At 37.0% G+C, this 22,010-nt stretch overlaps 1 protein-coding gene across 3 annotated transcripts in view; it reads left to right on the top strand.

The window, feature by feature from the left end:
- ITFG1 (integrin alpha FG-GAP repeat containing 1) overlaps nucleotides 1–22,010 on the top strand; it is a 367,923-nt gene that overhangs the window by 69,303 nt on the left and 276,610 nt on the right. For all 3 annotated transcript variants that reach the window (XM_040497933.1, XM_040497934.1, XM_040497935.1), the window contains one exon: nucleotides 15,547–15,608. In XM_040497933.1, coding sequence (XP_040353867.1) covers nucleotides 15,547–15,608 — 62 coding nt within the window. The remainder of the gene's footprint in view (nucleotides 1–15,546; nucleotides 15,609–22,010) is intronic.

Raw genomic sequence — 22,010 nt, 5'->3', positions numbered from 1 at the left:
TGGCGCATTTAGTCCATTTACATTCAGTGTTATTATAGAAAGATATGGGTTCAGAGTCATTGTGATGTCCGTAGGTTTCATGCTTGTAGCGATGTCTCTGGTACTTTGTCTCACAGGATCCCCCTTAGGATCTTGTAGGGCTGGTTTAGTGTTGATGAATTCCTTCAGTTTTTGTTTGTTTGGGAAGACCTTTATCTCTCCTTCTATTCTAAATGACAGACTTGCTGGATAAAGGAGTCTCAGCTGCATATTTTTTCTGTTCATCACATGGAAGATCTCCTGCCATTACTTTCTGGCCTGCCAAGTTTCAGTAGAGAGATCAGTCACGAGTCTTATAGGTCTCCCTTTATATGTTACAGCACGTTTATCTCTAGCTGCTTTCAGAATTTTCTCTTTATCCTTGTATTTTGCCAGTTTGACTATGATATGTCATGCAGAAGATCGATTCAAGTTCCGTCTGAAGGGAGTTCTCTGTGCCTCTTGGATTTCAATGCCTTTTTCCTTCCCCAGATCCACGAAGTTCTCAGTTATTATTTCTTCAAGTACACCTTCAGCACCTTTCCCTCTCTCTTCCTCCTGTGGAATACCAATTATGCGTATATTAGTGCATCACTTAGTTCTCTAAATTTCCCCTCATACTCCTGGATTTTTTTATCTCTCTTTTTCTCAGCTTCTTCTTTTTCCATAATTTTATCTTCTAGTTCCCCTATTCTCTCCTTTGCCTCTTCAATCCGAGCCATAGTTGTCTCAATTTTATTTTGCTGTTCATTGATAGCATTTTTTAGCTCCTCCTGGCTGTTCCTTAGTCCCTTGATCTCTGTAGCAAGAGATTCTCTGCTGTCCTCTATACTGTTTTCAAGCCCAGCAATTAATTTTATGACTATTATTCTAAATTCACTTTCTGTTATATTGTTTAAATCATTTTTGATCAGTTCGTTAGCTGTTGTTATTTCCTGGACGTTTTTCTGAGGGGAATTCTTCTGTTTGGTCATTTTGGATAGTCCCTGGAGTGGTGCGGCACTGCAGGGCACTTCCCCTGTGCTGTCTTGAATAACTTGCGTTGGTGGGTGGGGCTGCAGTCAGACCTGATGTCTGCCCCCAGCCCACCGCTGGGGCCACAGTCAGACTGGTGTGTGCCTTCTCTTCCCCTTTCCTAGGGGCGGGAATCACTGTGGGGTGGCGTGGCCCGTCTGGGCTACTTGCACATTGCCAGGCTTGTGGTGCTGGGGATCTGGCGTATTAGCTGGGGTGGATCAGCAAGGTGCAAGGGGGCAGGAGGGGCAGGCTCAGCTCGCTTTTTCTTCAGAGATCCACTTCTGGAGGGGCCCTGCGGCGCCGGGCGGGAGTCAGACCTGCCGGAGGGACGGATCTGCAGAAGCACAGCGTTGGGTGTTTGCGTGGTGCAAGCAAGTTCCCTGGCAGGAACTGGTTCCCTTTGGGATTTTGGCTGGGGGGTGGGCAAGGGAGATGGCGCTGGCGAGCACCTTTATTCCCTGCCAAGCTGAGCTCTGTGGTCCGGGACTCAACAACTCTCCCTCCCGTTGTCCTCCAGCCTTCCTGCTCTCCGAGCAGAGCTGTTAGCTTATAACCTTCCAGATGTCCAGTCCCGCTTGCTGTCGGAACACACTCCATCCGGCCCCTCCGCTTTTGCCAGCCAGACTCGGTGTCTCTGCTTGGCCGGCGGGCCGCCCCTCCAACCCTGCTCCCTCCCGCCAGTCTGTGGAGCGCGCACCGCCTCTCCGCCCTTCCTACCCTCTTCCATGGGCCTCTCGTCTGCGCTTGGCTCCGGAGACTCCGTTCTGCTAGTCTTCTGGCGGTTTTCTGGGTTAATTAGGCAGGTGTAGGTGGAATCTAAGTGATCAGCAGGACGCACGGTGAGCCCAGCGTCCTCCTATGCCGCCATCTTCCCAGGATCCATTTAGCATTTTGAATGTATTGGTGCACTGCCTTCTGGCCTCCCAGTTTTTCTGATTAGAAATCTGCTTTTAATCTTATTTAGGATCTCTTATCTGTGATTAATTGCTTTCAAGATTCGCTCTTTGACTTTGTCTTTTGAAAGTTTTGATTATAATGTCTTGGTGTGGCTCCTTTTGAATTCATCTCTTTTTTTGGAGTTCATTGGACATCTTGGATGTTTATATTCATATCTTTCATCAAATTAAGGCATTTTTTAACCATTAGTTCTTTAAATTTTCTCTTTGCCCCTTCCTCTCTTCTTCTCCTTTAGAGACTTCCACAGTGTCCCACAGACCCCTTAGAGATTATGCCTTTTTCTTCAATCTTTTATCTCTCTGTTCTTCAGACTTAGTAATTTCCACTATCCTTTCTTCAAGTTCAATGCCTTTTTTTTTTTTTTCCTTCTGCCTGCTCAGATCTGCTTTTGATTCCCTCTGGTGGATGTTTTATCAGTTACTGTACTTTTTACCTCTAAAATTTTATGGAAGTTTATTTTTAGGTTTTCTCTTTATTGATATTTCCATTTTGTTCAGATATTGTTTTATTGACATTCTGAACATCTTCCTATAGTTCTTTGAACATCTTTAAGATGGTTGTTTTAAAGTCTTTGTTTACTAGATCTGCCAAGAGGTCTTTTTCAGGGACAGTTTCTGTTTTTTGGGTTTTTTTTTTTTTCCTTTGAATGGGCTATACTTTACTTTTTCTTTGTATGCATTGTGAATTCTTACTAAACACTGGACATTTGAATCTAATGTTTTAACCCTTGAAACCAGATTCTTCCCTTTACCCAGGCTAACCGGGTTTTGTTGTTGTTATTGTTTATTGTTTTTGATTGTTGTAGGCTCTCTCAGTGCCAAGTGTCAACCTGAGGTGTAAACTTAAAGTCTTTTCAGGTTTCTTCTGGGCCTGAGCCTTTCCCTGAGCATGCATGGTCACTTTTTAATTTTTCCCGTATATTCAGTTGTTTTTTAATGTCCTAGTCTTTAATGTATGGTTCCTAAATTGGGGAAAAAAAGAGAAAAATGCGGGTGGGGGAACTAACCCTTTAGATCCCCTGAAGTCACTGTAGCTGAAAGTGGGGGGATGCATCAGTGAGGGCAGGTGCAACAACAATGGCTACCCTCTTCTTTGCCTTAACCTCTGTGATCAGATACAGCAATAAGTGATCAGAGAATAGATTCCCGGTATTTGGAGGACAGGATCCTCTTCGCCATCCCCAGCTTATGCAAACTGTTGATGTTGCTTCAGGAACAGGTGCACACTACCTTCCATGGAGCTGGGAATGAAAGATGAATGGCTGATACTGGGCTGGGAGCTGAAATAGACCAAACTTAACTGCAGTTTACCATCCATGCATTCCTCTGGAAATTGTAAGGCTTTGATAGACTACAGAATTCCAAAATAATTACATGAGACAGATTCTGCCAGTGTAGTTGTTGTCTTGGTGGCGAGACAGGTTCTTGGTGCTTCCTACTTTGCCATCTTCCCAGAATCATTTCCCCTATAGTCACTCTTAACTGAATAAACTTGAAAAGATCAATTCTGTAAGCAATTATAGAAAACGAAATTTGCCTGCTGCCTCTTTGCCATTCTTTCTTGTAGGATCTTTCTAATCTACCACAGACCTTCTCTTGAACTCCCAGAATACTTGAACACCAGCACAGCCCTTTGGATTGTGTGTATTGTGTGTGCAGCGTATCATTACATTACCGATTATTTAATTATACTGGAGGCTCAGGCCTCCAGGCTCAGGCACCCTGAAGTGTGACATAGTCAGAAAAGGAGCAGATACATTAGGTGGATGTGTCCTTGGCTGCTGTTAGAGATCCAGGAAACTCTGGGGACCAGGTGACCTTCCTTATTTCATCCTGAGCATCTAAGCTCCAGTTGTCCTAAAATCACAGTGACACCACTTTTCTACTAGCTCTGCTTCTGTGTATTGTTTTACTTTTCCCTCTACTGGTTAGCTGGTTTTGCTCCTCAGAGGCTATAGCTTTGGACGTGTACACAGTGACCCTGGGATGATAGTAGTTTTAGTGGGGCTATCTTTATCTCTCTCCCTGATCACACTCAACTGTTAGGCTAATTGCCAGCTGATTGCTCTGTTATTATTTTTTTAATCTTTATTTTTGAGAGAGAGAATGAATGAATAAAGGAATGCATGCATGCAAGCAGGGGCAGAGCAGAGAGAGAGGGTGATACAGAATCTGAAGCAGGCTCCAGGTTCTGAGCTGTCATCACAGAACCCAACAGGGCTCAAACTCACAAACCGCAAGTTCATGAACTGAGTCGAAGTCAGACACTTAACCGACTGAGCCATGCAGGTGCCCCTACCTTGGGCATAAATTGCTCCATCGTCTCATGTAATTAACTTTGGACTTCCTTGCAGGTTAGTTTTTTTATGTCAGTGTTTTAGGTTGTTTACACCCCAGAAAGGCTCTTATTTCTTCTTTCCATAATTCTCTCTGCTAAGTTATCCTGTGTGTGGTTTAGGATGTTTCTTTCTTGAAGACCGATAGCCTACTCTTAATTGCTTTTTTTCATTGGTTTTGAGTGTGCCCTTTGGCTTGAACTTCCCAACTTTCTGTTTCAAATAAAGTCAGTTTTTTAGACAAGAGCTTGGGAGTTCTCTGTGTGCCTCCTGCCTCTCCTCCTAGGTAAAATCTTTGAGCCATGGCTCCAGAGTTGGGAGCCAAGACAGTGATTCTGCAAGTGACATACCTGATTTAGGAGCAGAGCACAGGTTGAGGATGGTAGCTTCTGATCCTCTTGGCTTACCTCTCTAGCATAGAACCAACACCCTACAAATGAGCTGTGGTGCAGGTCATCAGAGCACCACTATTTTAAATGTGCTCTGCCTTGGGAAGATTCTCCTAAGGAGAAGGCCAAGTTGAAAAGAGATCCCCTGAGATCTCAGCTATTCTCACCTGAAATTTAGCCTCTGGAACAATTGCTGGGAGAGGTAAAAAAAAAATACTGGCACCTGCCCCTCCCAAGAACATACCACAACCCTTGATTACTCTAGAAGAATAAATTGGTATAGAGGAATAGATTGTTTGGTAGCTGGGGAGAAAGGGAACCCTCTGTTTTGGCTCCGTACCTGCCTAGAGCAGAGCTTTCTGTCACACTGACCTAGGATGGGAAGGGAAAGAGCTGGTTGTGGTTCAGATGCCACAGATCTCACTATTATTGAGTTTTAGTATATTTTTTTTATAAGATGTTTCTTCATCTGCTAATGGCTTTTTATAACAATGTCCAGAGACTTTCAGCAGCTGTGGGTTTTTTAAATGATTTTTTTCCCCTGGGTTTTTTTCCCTGCTTGTTTTGCTGGGGAGCAGTTCTGTGACACTACCTCCTCATGCTGTGATCCAGAGATGGAACTTTCACATTTAGTAGGCATTTGCCAACCTTAAGGAGTCCATCATAATGCCAGACCGTGGTTTTTGTTTAAGCCCTATGGCCTTGAATTTTGTTGTTTGCTTTTTCTGCTGGGGCTTTTTCAGGATAAGGTTTATAATGATGTTATATGGGATTCTGTCATGTTAGAGATTATTCTGTAAGTAAATATGATAAATTTACAAAGCATCATTAGAACTTTCCTATCTGGCTTAACAAGCCTTTCCTTTTCTTAATTTTGACAGTGTTTTAATTAGGTTTTCAGTTTTAAATAATGAAGTTCTGATTCTCATGTAAGGCCCTTTAACATTAAAAAAGAAAGGTTAACTCTCTCCTTACTGATGTGAACACTCTTAACATGACCTATAAATAACATTCTGCTATTACAATGGGCAGAGAAGACATACTTAAAAGAAGGTTAATTAGAGGTTTAATAGACACCGTAAAGTTTACTATTTGCATTACAACTGTCCACTTTCCATATCACTAAATATGTACTTTTGAAGCTAACATAAAGTTTTTAAAATTATTTCATGTAGCTATTTGAAAGGAAGCTTTAATGCATTTAATATACATTTAGCTTTTATGTTTACTCCCTACAGTGCTTGTTTCTACTTCACAAACACATTTGTAATGTCACATGTGAGATTTGGGTACTATTTTAATCAAATTCCATAATCTTGAGGAAATTATTTACTTCTCAGAATTACCATTAACTTCAGATTTTGTATAGCTGGAATGGGTATATAAGCAATTTTTGTAATTATCAAGCATACTTAGTATGTATATCAGTAATATAAGCTTTACCTAATACTTGTTTCTGAATAAGAGAGGGTTGTATGTCTCATTATTTTAATTGCTTTAACTTGAATTTTTTTAATTATCTGATTGTTTGGTTTTAACTTATTCCATATATGAGGAGTTTTAATACAATAAAACATCATGTGTTGGTAATGTTAGCACTTCACTGATGTTAGTATTGTAACTTCTAAAAGTAATTACCTGTTAAGTTTCTGACCATACAAATGTCACCTTCTCAGTGAAGCCCTCCCCAAATTCATCTAAGCAGTCAGTGAGTATCTCTGTCAACTCAGTTCCCATGGTACACATGTATAATTCTAGCACAGCCATCACCAGACGTTATTTGTCTTTCTACATCTGTCTCCCCCACAGACAAGTTCCTCAAAAGTAAGGAGTATGCCCCCTTTGTGTTTATCTAATACCTAATTAAGTCCCAAGTGTATCAGATGTGCTCAAAAGATGTTGAACAAGTGGGTGGATATGATATGAAAGAAATCTTAAAGATCATTTAGTTTAACCACATCATTTTATAGGCAAGGAAATGAAGCCCAGAGAGGTTAATGCTTTACTTTACTTTTTCCAACTTACTGGAATTTATTACACTTTAAGCATTTTATCACCACACTGCTCTATATTTAGCAAAAGTATTCCCATCTAATATGTTCCAGAAATGTGATGCATAGAAAACATATAAATGAATTCTCTCATGAGGATCACTGTTATTTTCTAGTTTGCAGAAAGTTCTTCTGTGGTGCTTTGAAGGAGACTAGGATGGGGGCGCCTGGGTGGCTCAGTTGGTCAAGCATCTGACTTCAGCTCAGGTCATGATCTTGCAGTTCATGAGTTCGAACCCTGCACTTTCAGTGCACAGCCTACTTGGGATTCTCTCTCTGCCCCACCCCCACTTTCACTCACTTGCTCTGTCTCAAAATTAATTAATAAACTTAAAGAAAAAAAATCCCTATAAGAAAGAGACTGGGACCAGGTAAGAAGAGAAGCTGGCACACAATTGAAGAGTTCCTAAATGGGATGGGGCATAACTGCCTACTGTTAGAAGTTTGCCTTTGAGTGACTATGAGCATTTCAAATAATTCCTTTTGTATGGTAAACTGTCCTACACATGGATTTACAAGAGGAATAATCTGATGAACTCTTCTGACCATATGTATTGTGTTTTGCAGTTCAGTGTGACATAGCCATTATTAGAGAGATCAACAGCTTCCACTCATAAATTTTAGAGCATTCATCACCTTGATTGAATCATGCCACTTGAGAATTAAATTACTTTCAAGTTGAATTTGATTTTAAATGTCTAGCAACTGTTTTTGTGAGCAAACTTGAGGTTTCTTCTCTAACCCAAACCCCCTGAGTAGGAGAAGCCCATTGTGTAGCGAAAATTAAGAATTCTGTTAAAAATGATATAACTCAGGAGACAAAAATCTATAAAGGATACATTTGTGGTCCTTTAAAGGTCCTTTAACATCATTATAGACGGACACACAACATTTTTTTCTTTATGCTTCTACACATAAGTTGTTTTTTTTTTTAGCTTTTATTGAAATTCCAGTTAGTTAACATACAGCTTAATACTAGTTTCAGTAAAATTTAGTGATTCATCACTTACGTATGACACACAGTGCTCATCACAAGTGCCCTCCTTAATACCCATTACCCATTGAGCCCACCCCCAACCCACCTCCCCTCCCCTTCATTATTCTCTATAGTTCAGAGTCTATTTTATGATTTGCCTCTCTCTTTTTTTACCTCTATGTTCATTTATTTTGTTTTTTAAATTCCACATATGACTGAAATCATACAGTATTTGTGTTTCTCTAACTTACTGAGCATAATACTCTCTAGCTCAGTTCATATCATTGCAAATGGCAAAATTTTATTTTTTGATGGCTGAGTAATATTCCATTGTGTATATATATACCACAATTTCTTTATTCTTCAGTTGATGGACATTTGAGCTCTTTCCATACTTTGGCTATTGTTGATAATGTTGCTATAAACATCAGGGTGCGTGTATCCCTTGAAACAATATTTTCATATCCTTTGTGTAAATACACAGTACTACAATTGCTGGATCATAGGGCAGGTCTATTTTTAACTTTTTGAGGAACCTCCATACTGTTTTTCAGAGTGGCTGCACCAGTTTGCATTCCCACCAACAGTGTAAGAGGGATCTCCTTTCTCCACATCCTCACCAACATCTGTAGCTTAATCTTTTTATTCAGAGGAAATAAGTACTCAAAATTCCAACATGTCATGTAAGTGCTGTGTAGGCAACTGTTGAATAATTAGCAACTATGACGTCTTCATAAATTTGTAAATGAGACAAGTGGATGTGATAAGAAAGGCTCAGGATTTTGGAATAAAAGGACTAATGGAAGTAGATTGCCTTATTGTATAAGTCAGGTGGATGCAGGTTGATGTCATAGCCCTGAGAAAAAACATCAGGCCAAATGCAGTTCTAAGATTTGTGTTATAAAACATTCATTTCAAATTTACTTTAATGACAGTTGATGGAAAATCTGAAAATCTTAGTGGTGATTAATGCCAGGTTCTTGTTCTCCAGTTCTTTCCATCATTAAGTATTATCATCTCTAATGAATTCTTTACCTTCTGAAAGATAGAGAACTCTTCTAGAAGATGAAGTGTCTTCTCATATTGGAATTTTGAATCATAATGTCTGTTCACCCATAGAAACATAAGATTTAAAACATTAAAACTGCACACTCTCTTGGATTCTTTTAAGACCCTGACCTCTTAGGAGTAGAGGAAATACGTGACTTCAATTGAAATATATGTATAAAACACTAAAATTCAGAACATTGCTAAGACTTATTATTAACTTATCATAATTACCTTGAGCACATTTCTCTTAAATATTCAACATGCAAGTTCTGAAAAACAAATATCCTGTGGTAAAAAATGTAAGTAAAATATATCTTCATTTGTTAATAATCCTCGTCAAAGGCAAATTATAATCCCCTTAAACATTCAATTTCAGGGTGCTTACTAGGCCTCTCTCATCATTTGTTGCCAGCAGCCTATTACTTCAAGTTTATTTTTTTCACCTGAGATTTTTGTGTTCCTACACAATCTGAAATAAATAAATTCAAGGTTTTTTTCTTTCTTTCTTTCCTTACAACAAAAGTACTTCTGGTAAAGATTTCACTGATGAGGGAAGGTGGGCAGGAGTTGTTTATTGTTTACCCATGATTTTGGGCTTCCACTCTTATAATGTGTTGCTATGTTCCAGAGTGTGCTAAGTCTTTCTGTTATCTTGTGTACATACTCTTAAGTTGGAGGTAGTCAGAGCTCTCTGCTAAGTATAGTGAATCTTCATATGGGGCCCAGTGTTTCAGGATAGGAAAAAGAAAGGGAAGTCTAGATAAAAGGTTATGAACTTAAAAAATTGAAAAATGATTCCTAGAAATGTATACTTTTTCCTAAGAACATTGTCTTGTGAATGGACACCCATTTAAACAGCTTCCTCATGTCTTATTAAATTATTGCATCTGTACAGAATATGATTTGGCAGTATTATTTAATATAGGGAAATATAGGAAGGAGGGTTGTTTCTGTGTAAACAGATATATAAGCAAAGCAGTCATCTATCAAAGGTTTCAATCTAGTACCTGTGGCTGAAACTGGAGTCTGCAGACATGTTTCTGATTTTGTGCCTCTACGGCTTAAAATATTTTGAATTAGATCAATATTTTTAAAATATACTTTTTCATATTTAAGAAAACCATATTTCCATACCTGCCATTGCCTGGAGCTAATTAGTTTCTGTCCTCTTTGGTCAGTGATAGGCGCTTGTTACTTCTTTTAGGTCTCCTACTTCCCACTGTATCATCTATCCTAAGACCAGTATAGTCTCAGGTGTTAAAAGTGGGGCATTTGATCATCTTGGTTGTACTAGGGCCTGCTAACTTATTTAATTTGGGGCATCGTGCCTAACAGTGTGTAAGTTGACCTCGGAACCACAGAGTGCAAACTGCTGCTGGGAAGGGGAAGAGCTCATTTGTCTTCACAATTTCAGCTGTCATGTGGCTTTCAGTGTGCTTTTCTTTGAACAAGTGCAAGCAGGGGAAATCTGTTTTTATTCTACACTCTTATGCTGATCTTTGCTATAACCAGGCCTGAGAAATACTGGACAGTATTATAGAACAGATGTAAACATGAGCTTAGCATGTCCTCCTGGCTCAAGCATTGAAACAGCAGAAACTATGATATTGCTTTGAACCATTCTTTGTGGAAATATCTGATGTGATGCTTCCAGGAAATACTAAAAATGTTCTATTAACTATATTTTTCCAAATGAACCATAATATATACTCCTTTGGAAATATGGTGACTTTCACTATTCAAGGAGAGTTTCTTCATGCAGGAAGTCTAAATGACATTATGAATACTTTTTAAACATTTCCACCAAAATATGTTTTTAAACCATCAAGACTTAACACTGAAAGGGTACAGTGCCAGAAATTACAGTTTTTAACCTCTTCCTTCATATCATACATAGTATATCGAAAGGGTGTTAGGTGCCCATTACCATCTAACTTTAAACTTTAATCACAGTCATAAAACTTCGGAATTTTCCTAACATGGTTTAGTTTGCATAGTCAAACTTCCAATTTGAGTTTTTAAAACTCCTAAGTGGGCTTCCTTTTGATGCCAACTTTATACCACTAAATGTTAGCTAGGTCCTGGACTTAATTCATGCTATAGTTCTTTTTCCTTTTCATGTCCATCCCATTCCTGGCCAGATTATTTTGTAATTTAACCCCACTTTTTGGCATAGTGGCCAGAAGAGAAGATGAGACAGACTGTAGGAAGTGGGAAGCATGTTGCCCAATGGCAGCAGAATCTTCTCCATCATCTTTAAACAAGGGAGAACACTAGCATTTAGGAGAAACTTCATCATTTTCAAATAGGAGCCTTTAACAGTTCCTAATCCATGAAACAAGTATCATTCTTTCCTAAGTAGGGCCCTAACCTTGCTTAAGGTTAAGACCTGCTTAGGTTGAGAATTTAACCTTCTTGGGAGCTCTTTTACTCTTACCATTAAATCCTGGTCTTGGTCTTCAGCCCATGTTTGCCCTGCTACTGCAGGAGATGAGAACCTCTTTAGATGCTACCCAAGAGGCCCTCTGGCTTTCACACATAGCTTTTAATTTGTGAGCAGTCATTGTTAGCCTTTGGTCTCTCCTGTATTTCCTCAGGTAAGCTTAGCAACACCTATCTAATTCCACTGTCCTTCTGGTTAGTATTTACCCCTTTTTCTCAAAAAGCCTGAATGATCACACCCTCTAGTGCATTCCTTTCCACTAGAATACCATCCCAATAATACCAGTAAAAGATAGTATGGCCATCTGTGCACTGCTTACCCCTGTGAAAGAATCCTTATTGGCAGTCCCTTGTTAGGTGATCCAACTCCAAAATCTTAGTATCTGCTTTCTCAGATCTCTTGGTATCAGTTGTTGTAGATTGCATTTCCTAGGATGTAGGCTCTGAGATGGAAACTAATGTGCAAGAAGTTTAATTTTAGGGACTGCTCTGGTAGTTGGTACTGCTGGAGGAAAAGGGAAGGAAGCAGAGTTGGGCCATGATTTAGTGTCAATAAAAGCCTCAACTGACCTTGGGCTTCTGAATGTGCAGTGGCCCTGAAGAGTTGTCCTGAGTTATGGTGAGAGGGTCTAGCCTTTATTTCTCTGAACTGATTAGTTATTGGATGCAGGTCAGGCTACAACGTTTGGCAGAGTAGCTCTTTTCACCCAAAGGTGTTCCAGAAAGGGCGACTACAAAGGGCTGTCTTCCAGTAGCATTTCCAGCAGCTGAAGTAGTAAGTCCTTCATCCTAAGAGGGGACCTGGGTGGCATGTCACAGCACCCACTACAGTTTCATTGGGAACATTACCTTTCATTATATTGTGTGGATTACTCTCAACCATGTAGGAGGGTGAGAACTTTGTTGCTTTGTTGACTAAAATTTTCTTCTAGCTATTATTTCGTTCTCATTTCATTCAGAGTCAGAGGTGATTCTTCATATTGAATTGTTAATAATTGTCTCTTTTTCTCCACCTAATGAATCATTTATTTTTCCTATAACCTTTTTTATACAATTGAATAGGGAAAAGATTTTTTTAATCTGTTTTACAAGGTACTTCTAATCCTTCATCTCACTTTACTGTATCCCAAAATCTTAATAAATACCCCATGAAGCTATGAAAATAGAATCAGCAAAAATTGTGGTTATAGTTGTTCAATTTTCTAACTATGAATGAAAGAGCAAAAAGCTCTTAAGTTATAACCTTTTATACAAATACATTGAGACAGGTGCAACACCAACAGAAAAAAAAAAAACAAAAACATTTTGTGTTATTTTTCCAGGAATGATGAGAGGTTGCTGGTAACCATCCACTGCTCCCTTCTAAATATCCCTGCATGGCCATTCATGGTAATGAAATAGCTCTTCCAATCCAACAAAGCTAACTGGTTTATCAAGGCCACAAGTCTATGATCCCTCATCAGAAAGATGACTTCTCATCTATTCTCAAATGCATTAAGAATTTCAACAGTGTAATGCTTTCTGTTTGAACAAATTCACCTCTGTTATATAATAATAGCATAATTATCCCTTTTTTTATGTCTTTCAAATAGCTCAGAGCTTGCACTGACATGGCTCTAAGTGATTCTTAGAAATCTCTGTGGCTGTTAATCCCTAATCACTTCCTTAACCTGATCACCCACCTTTTCAGATAATATAAAAAGTAACAGCTTTTAAACATTTTTAAGACTGTAGTCACTATAATCAGTCATACTTAATTTTAATGAAATGCTTTAACAGAAGACCATTCTTTTCCCAAGACTCTTTAAAAAGGCAATAGAGTAACTATTTGTAGTTTAGTTTTTGTATTTGCAAGAACCACTATATATATTGAATAACTAAATGATTCAATATATATATATATATAACTATATATATATAACTATATATATATATATACACACACACACACACACTGTATACAGTGGTATATGTACAGATATATATGGTATCATTTAATTATTAAACAGTCATTTGAGCACATATTATTTCCAAGCGCACAGGAACCACAAAGATAAAAACCAGTTAGGCATGACTCCTCCTTCAAGCAGCTCAGGAAAGACAGATGTGAAATCGAAATATCATGGTATCTTGTAATAACCCTTGACGGATATCATAGTGGAATAACAATGGAGGGAAAGCTGTGCCTAGAGAGAGGAATGGCCTCAGGAATGGTGGGGATACCAGATGGCTATGATGTAAAAGGGTACTACAGAGAGTCAGTTTCATGTAAGGGAGTAGCAGGACATGAGCATGGAAGCTTAGGTAAGTAGGCCTTTTTCACAGGGGGAGAAGAGATCCTGGAGGAGAAGGAATGAGATCAAATTTGCACTTCTGATTTTTCATCATGCTGATGGTAATGTGGAGGGTATATGGAAGGAAGAGAGCATGTTGGCTGTAGGTATATCATCTCACAAATCTCAGGTATTCTATGGGATTTTTCCTGAATGAGTCTGGAAATAGACACTCACTGGGAGTGTATGTTTGATGGAGTAATGAAATTACCTTCATTAAAGACTACATTTGTATGTCCACAGGCAAAGCATCTTAGTGTAAAAATAAACACAGAGAAAAACATTGACATAAAGAATAGTTCCACTTACTTGGAATCAGGAGTTTGAGTATAACAAATTCTCACAGTGAAGAATATTCCTTAGCTTTTGGGGGATTCTATGAAAATTATTATTATAACTATTATATAAATTAGCTTCATGAAATTCATATGAAAGCTGTACAGAAAACACATTAAAATGTGAAGGATATTTCTCTTAAACGTATTTAATGGTGCAAAAAAAAGAAAAAAACGTTTCTTTAAAATAGTCGTGGTCTGCATATCACTGAGTTAATTCCCATTTTTAAAGCATAGAAGAATAATGTTATTTTAATATTCCTGAGTCAACTCATCATTTTGAAATTTTGTATATTCACTAAGTAAAATTGTCATTATGCAAATATAATAAATACTGCACTAGAATAGATTTGCAGTTCACCTGACCTTTGTTAATAGGATGTTAGATTTGTGTCAACCTATTCTTCAATAAATTTTATTAAAATCTTGCACTTTCCAATAAAACAGTTTTGTTTAGTTGGACTATATAGGGACAATTCTGTTCAAAATTTGAATATAATTTGTTGTTCATCTAACATGAATACTAAAGATTTTTGTGCTAAAATACTGTTATTTAAAATAATTCTGAAACCCAGCTATGACATATAAGGAAACATAGCTTTTAAGTTGAGAAAGCACAATGTGATTCTGACTAGAATATTTTTTTATTTTTTTTTTTTATTTTTTTTTTTCAACATTTATTTATTTTTGGGACAGAGAGAGACAGAGCATGAACGGGGGAGGGGCAGAGAGAGAGGGAGACACAGAATCGGAAACAGGCTCCAGGCTCTGAGCCATCAGCCCAGAGCCTGACGCGGGGCTCGAACTCCCGGACCGCGAGATCGTGACCTGGCTGAAGTCGGACGCTTAACCGACTGCGCCACCCAGGCGCCCCTAGAATATTTTTTTAATATAGTCTACCTTAACCTAAAAATGTGTGTCATAAGAAGGTTAGTATGCATGGCCACTCTTATTTTTTTAATTCAAAAATGAAAATTTTTATTATTTTTTAACTTTAAAAAAATTTTAATATAATTTATTGTCAAATTGGCTTCCATACAACACCCAGTGCTCATCCTAACAAGTGCCCTCCTCAATGCCCATCACCCACTTTCCCTGCTCCCACCCCCCATCAACCTTCAGTTTGTTCTCTGTATTTAAGAGCCTTTTATGGCATAACCACTCTTAAAAATAAAGAATGCTTGGGGCACCTGGATGGCTCAGTCGATTAAGCATCTGACTTCAGCTCAGGTAATGATCTCATGGTTTGTGAGTTCAAAGTTTGAGCCCCGCATCAGGCTTCTACCATTAGCGCAGAGCCTGCTTCAGATCCTCTGTCCCCCTCACTCTCTGCCCCTCTCCTGTCCATTTTCTCTCTCTCTCTCTCTCTCTCTCTCTCTCCCAAAATATAAATAAATATTTTAAAAAGAAAGAAAGAATGCTTTTGAAGGATTAACACCAAATTCACCCTTTAAATACATTTTCCTTAATTTACAAGTACAGGATCATCTGCTTGCTTTCTTTGATGGGATCAAGCTCCTTAAAATATAGTTTAAAATATGTTTAAGTACAACTGTATTAACTATTTTTATATATTGCATTTCTTCCTGTTTTAAATGTACACATCAGTAACAACACTTACAATTCTATTATTTTCCTTCTAGATTTGTTCCTCACGACATTGTCTGCCTCTAGTACCTTCCAGTTTGAGATATGGGAAAATGTGGTAAGAAGTCTTTTCTTTGAAGCATTTTTAAATGATGGCTTTCAGTAAAAGCACACAATTTTAGAAAATAAAATGAAAGTAATCACTTGGTTGGTTGGTTTCAACAATAAATAGAACAACTTTAAGAGCCTTTGGTTGCATTGCTGCATTCAAACTGCTGAATATTGCTGAAGGAAATGATTCATTCAGCATCAATTCCTCTGCAGGTTTTTAGGCATGACTGCCAATTAAACCAATCAGTCTGCCCTAATGTGAATGTTAACAGGGCCCCTGCTAGGCTGTCAGCTGTTGAGAGAGGTTACTATCATTTAATTTGTCAGCATGATGGTTTATTGAAAAAAACCCTTTTTTAAAAGACTAATTTTTCCTCCTTGCCTTCAGGCTTATATAAAATAATAAGAACAACACACACTAAACTGACTGCCAACTTGACCAGGATTAAGGAGTCTTTCCCAATATATATATATTTTTAATTGCAAGTAGAAGACTCCCAAACTGCTGATTTTATTTTATTTTACTTTTAGCTTGATGTAGATTGTATGAAATATTAATTAATGAAGAATAGAACACTCTAAGTCTTAAAATTGAATTTCATGCTATGTAACAGAAAACAGGATTTGAGGACAGGCCAGATTGGCCAACTGACTTTCATCAAGTAATGGTCAAGTGTTGAACCTGACTTTCCTCATATGCAAAACGAGAATAAGAGTGTCTGCTTCATGTAATGTGAAAGTGAAGATTAAATGAAACAATGTGTGTGAAGTGCCAGGTACCCAGTAGACACTTAACAAATTGTAATTTTAGATCCCTCAATTTCTCATCTATTTACTGATGATTGTGTTTTATTCAATTCAAATTAAACCCATAACATTTTACATTTTTTATTAAATATGGATGGAAAATAAGCATATCTCAAAAAATGTACAGTACAAGTTTGTGGAAGGAAGTTCATTATTAGCCTTCAAGTAAAGCATAGTAATTGATGTTGGTCATGACTCAAATTTCTTCATAGAAGGAAACTAGGATGAGTGGAGAAGCTATGTGTAGATAAGAGCAGGACTTCTAAATGCTACTTCTACAGTAAACAACTTGATCCTTCTTTTTTCTTAACATGGGAAAAGTGAGAAATATAACTAAACCAGAACAATTTATTTTTCTTTACTTTTTAAAAAATTAATCATATTTCTTCTACTGATAGTAGAAATATGATTGTTATATACTTAATTATTACTATAAATTAAATCTCCCACTGCTGGGGGATATTTGTTTTTTAGGTGGCCTTGAAAACAATACCTAAAGTGAATCTTGAGGTATTAGATATGAGAAAATCAATCATTTTGATTAATCTATATCCAGATGGAGGACAAAAAGCCTCATTGCACATAAATATAAGGTGTAATAAAATTATGAAATACTTTTAACTGTTTGATATCCTCTCAGCCTAGGCTGATTTTCTTTTGCCCTAGGTTAGATTTTTAATTTAAGTATAATTAACATTCAGTGTTATGTTCATTTCAGGTGTACAGTATGATGATTCAGCAACTCTATACACTTCTAAGTGCTTATCAGGATAATTGTACTGTTAATCCCCTTTATCTATGTCAGGCATCCCCTCACCCACCTCCCCTCTGGCAACTAGTGTGTTCTCTATATTAAAGAGGCTATTTTTTAATTTCTCTCATTTTCTTTATGTGTTTGTTTCTTAAATTCCACGTATGAGTAAAATCATATGATATTTGTCTTTCTCTGACTAATGTTTTTTATCATTATACCCTCCAGAGTCATCCATATTATTGCAAATGGCAAGATCTCATTTGTATTTATGGATGAGTAATATTCCATTGCATATATACAACACCTCTTCTTTATCTGTGAATGGATACTTGGGTTGCTTCCATATCTTGGCTATTGTAAATACTGATGCAATAAACATAGGGGTACATATATCTTTTCAAATTAGTACATTTATTTTCTTTGGGTTGATACCTAGAGTGGAATCCTTGGGCCATATGGTAATTCTATTTTTAACTTTTTGAAGAACTTCTATGCTGTTTTCCACAGTAGCTGCATCTGTTTGCATTACAGTCAATACACAGAGCGTTCCTTTTTTTCCCACATCCTTGCCAACACTTGTTATTTCTTACGTTTTTTATTTTAACCATTCTGACAGGTGTAAAATGATCTAATGATCATTTTAATTTCCATGATGATTAGTGATGTTGAACATCTTTTAAGTGTCTGTTGGCCATTTATTTCTTCTTTGGAAAAATGTCCATTCAGTTCCTCTGCCCATTTTTAAATCAAATTATTGGGTTTTTTGATGTTGAGTTATATAAGGTATTTTTATATTTTGGATATCAACCCCTTTTTGGATATCATTTCCTATTATATCCCGTTGGATAACTTCTCCCATTCAGTAAGTTGCCTTTTTGATTTGGTGATGGTTTCCTTTACTGTGCAAAAGCTTTTGATTTTTGGTATAGTCTCAATAGTTTAATTTCGCTTTTGTCTATCTTGCTTGAGGAGCGATATCTAGAAAAATATTGCTACAGCCAATGTCAAAGCAGTTACCACATGTTTTCTTCCAAGGAATTTTATGGTTTCAGGTCTCACATTTAGGTCTTTAAACTGTTTTGAATTTAATTTTTCTGTATGGTGTAAGGTGGTCACTTTCACTCTTTTGCATTTAGCTGTCCAGTTTTCACAATACCATTTGTTGAAGAGAGTTTCTTTTTCCCATTATATATTCTTACTTGAACATATAAGTGTGGGTTTATATCTGGACTATATTCTGTTCCATTAATCTATGTGTTTATTTTTGTGCCAGTGCCACACTGCTTTGATTACTATAGCTTTGTACTCTATTTTGAAATCTGCGATTGTGATATCTCTAGCTTTCTTCTTCTTTCTCAAGATTGCTTTGGCTATTTGGGGTCTTTTTGCATTCCATACAAATTTAGGATTGTTTGTTCTAGTTCTGTGACAAATGTTATTTGTATTTTGATAGGGATTGCATTAAATCTGTAGACTGTATAATCGAAATTATAACAATAGTGGGTCTTCCAATCCACAAGCATGGAATACCTTTCCATTTGTTTGTGTCATCATCAGTTTGTTTCATCAGAGTTTTATAGTTTTTGGAGTACATGTCGTTCACCTTCTTGGATATGTATATTTGTATTTTATTATTTTTGGTGCAGTTGTAAAAGAGATTGTTTTCTTAACTTCTCCTGCTGCTACTCCATTATTAGGGTATGTAAATGCAACAGATGTCTGTATATTAATTTTATGTCCTGTGACTTTAGTGAATTCATTTATAAGTTCTAGTAGATGTTTGGTACATATTTTAGTAGGTTTTTTTTTTCTATACGTATCATCTGCAAATAGTGAAAATTTTACTTCTTACCAATTTGGATGATTTGGATGTCTTAGTGCCATGGCTAGGATTTCCAGTACTATGTTGAATAAAAGTGATGACTGGATATTCTTGTCTTCTTCCTGATCTTAGAGAAAAGCTCAGCATTTCATCATTGCATATATTACCCATGAGTTTTTCGTATATGACCTGTATTTTGTTGAGGTAGGTTTCCTCTAAAACTACTTTGTTAAGAGTTTTTATCTTGCATAGATGTTGTACATTCTCAAATGCTTGCTGTGTATTTGCTGATATGATCACATGGTTTTCATCCTTTCTCTTGTTAATGTGACATATCATATTAACTGCTTTGAAAATATTAAACCACCCTTGCATCTCTGGAATAAATCCTCTTAATCATGGTGAATGATTAAGAATGATTAAAACGAATATTGGATTCGGTTTGCTAATATTTTGTTGAGGACCTTTCCATCTATGTTCATCATAGTTAGTGTCCTATAATTTTCATTGTTTGTAGTGTCTTTTTCTGGTTTTGGTATCAGGGTAATGCTGGCCTCATAAAATGAATTGGATGGCTTTCCTTTCTCGTCTGTTTTTTGGAATAGTTTGAGAAGATTAGGTATTACCTCTTCTTTTAATGTTTGGTAGAATTCATCTGTGAAGCCATCTGGTTCTGGACTTCTGTTTGTTGGGAGTTTTTTGGATATTGATTCAATTTCACTGCTAGTAATTGGTATGGTCAAATTTTCTATTTCTTCCCGATTCAGTTTTAAGAAGTTATAGTTTCTAGGAATTTAGCCATTTCTTCTAGGTTGTCCAATTTGTTGACATATAATTTTTCACACACTCTTCTCTTATAATCCTTTGTATTTCTGTGGCATCACTTGTTATTTCTCCTCTTTCATTTCTTTTTATTATTTAAATTTTAGTTAACATACACTGCAATATTGATTTCAGTAGCAGAATTCAGTGATTTATCACTTATATATAACACCCAGTGGTCATCACAACAAGTGCCCTCCTTTTAATACTCATCACCCATATAGCCCATGTCCCCCCCCAGTTCCCTCCTTCAACCCACAGTTTGTTCTCTATCATTAAGATATCGTTTGTTGTATTGTCTCATGCTGTTTGTTTCCCTCTCCTTTTTCTGCTTCCTGTTTGTTCATTTGTTTGGTTTCTTAAATTCCACATATGAGTAAAATCATATGGTATTTGTCTTTCTCTGATTAACTTATTTCACTTAGCATTTTACTTTCTACCTCCATCCACATTGTTGCAAGATTTCATTCTTTTTGATGGTTGAGTTCTATTCCATTGTATGTATATACTACGTCCTCTTTATGTATTCATTGGTCAATAGACATTTGGGCTCTTTCATAGTTTGGCTATTGTTGATACTACTGCTGTAAAAACATCGGGGTGCATGCATCTACTCAAATCTGTATTTTTGTATCCTTTGGGTAAATACCTAATAGTACACTTGCTAGATCATAGGTAGTTCTATTTTTAGTTCTTTGAGAAACCTCCCATACTGTTTTGCACAATGGCTGCACCAGTTTGTGCTCCCACCAGCAGTGCAAGAGGGTTCCCCTTTCTCTGCATCCTTGTCAACACCTGTTGTCTCTTGTGTTGTTAATTTTAGCCATTCTGACAAGTGTGTGGTGATAATCTCATCATGGTTTTGATTTGCATTTCTCTGATGATAAGTGATGCTGAGCATCTTTTCATGTGTCAGCCATCTGAATGTCTTCTTTGGGAAAATGTCTATTCATGGCTTCTGCCCATTTCATACCTGAGTTGTTTGTTTTTTGGAGTGTTCAGTTTGATAAGTTCTTTGTAGATTTTGATACTAACCCTTCATCAGATATGTTGTTTGCAAATATAGTCTCCCATTCCGTTGGCTGCCTTTTCGTTTTGTTTCCTTTGCTGTCCTTTTTATCTTGATGAAGTCCTAATAGTTCATGTTTTCTTTTTTTTCCCTTTGGTGACATGTCTGATAAGTTCATGTGTTCGAAGTCAAAGAGGTGGCTACTTGTGTTCTCTTCTAGGATTTTGATGATTTCCTGTCTCGCATTTAGGTCTTTCATCCATTTTTGTGTATGGTTTAAGAAAGTGGTTTAGTTTCACTCTTCTGCATGTCGCCATGCACTCCTCTTTCATTTCTGATTTTTTTATGACTCTGGCTAAGGATTTATCAATATTTGTTGATCTTTTTAATATATCAGCTTCTGGTTTCATTGATCTCTTGTTTTTTAATCTCTATTTCATTTACTTCTGCTCTAATCTTTATTAATTCCTTCTACTGGTTTGGGATTTTATTTGTTTTTATTTTCTAGCTCCTTTAGGTGTAAGGTTAGGTTGCTTATTTGAGATTTTTCTTGTTTCTCGAGGCATCTATTACTGTAAACTTCCTGCTTAGATCCGCTTTTGCTACATCCCCAACATTTTGGATTCTTGTGTTTTCATGGTCATTTGTCTGCAGTATTTTTTTATTTTCTCTTTGATTTCTTCCTTGACCCATTCATTGTTTAGTAGCATATCACTTAGCTTCCATGTATTTGTGTCCTTTCCAGATTCTTTCTTGTGATTTATTTCTAGTTTCATGATGTTGTAGTCAGAAAAGATACATGATGTGCTCCAGTCTATTTGAATTTATTGAGACCCAGTATGTAATCTAATCTGGAGAATGGTCCACGTGCACTTGAAAAGAATGAGTATTCCACTGCTGTAGGTCCATCCAGTATGTCATTCAACGCTATTGCTTCTTTGTTGATTTTCTGTCTGGATGATCTATCCATTGATGTAGGTGGGGTGTTAAAGCTCCCTATTATTGTATTCCTGTTGATTTTTCCTGTATGTCTGTAAGTATTTGCTTTATGTATTTAGGTACTACCATGTGGGGTACATAAATATTTACAATTAGCTGTATCATACTCTTGTTGGATTGTTCGCTTTATCATTATGTAGTGCCCTTCTTTGTCTCTTGTTGCAGTCTTTGTGTTTTGGGTTTTTTTTTTTTAAAG

This window comes from Herpailurus yagouaroundi, unplaced genomic scaffold (assembly GCF_014898765.1).
Source record: "Herpailurus yagouaroundi ecotype Mexico unplaced genomic scaffold, PumYag 190, whole genome shotgun sequence".
NCBI lineage: Eukaryota > Metazoa > Chordata > Mammalia > Carnivora > Felidae > Herpailurus > Herpailurus yagouaroundi.
This window is presented reverse-complemented; position numbering and strand designations above follow the sequence as displayed.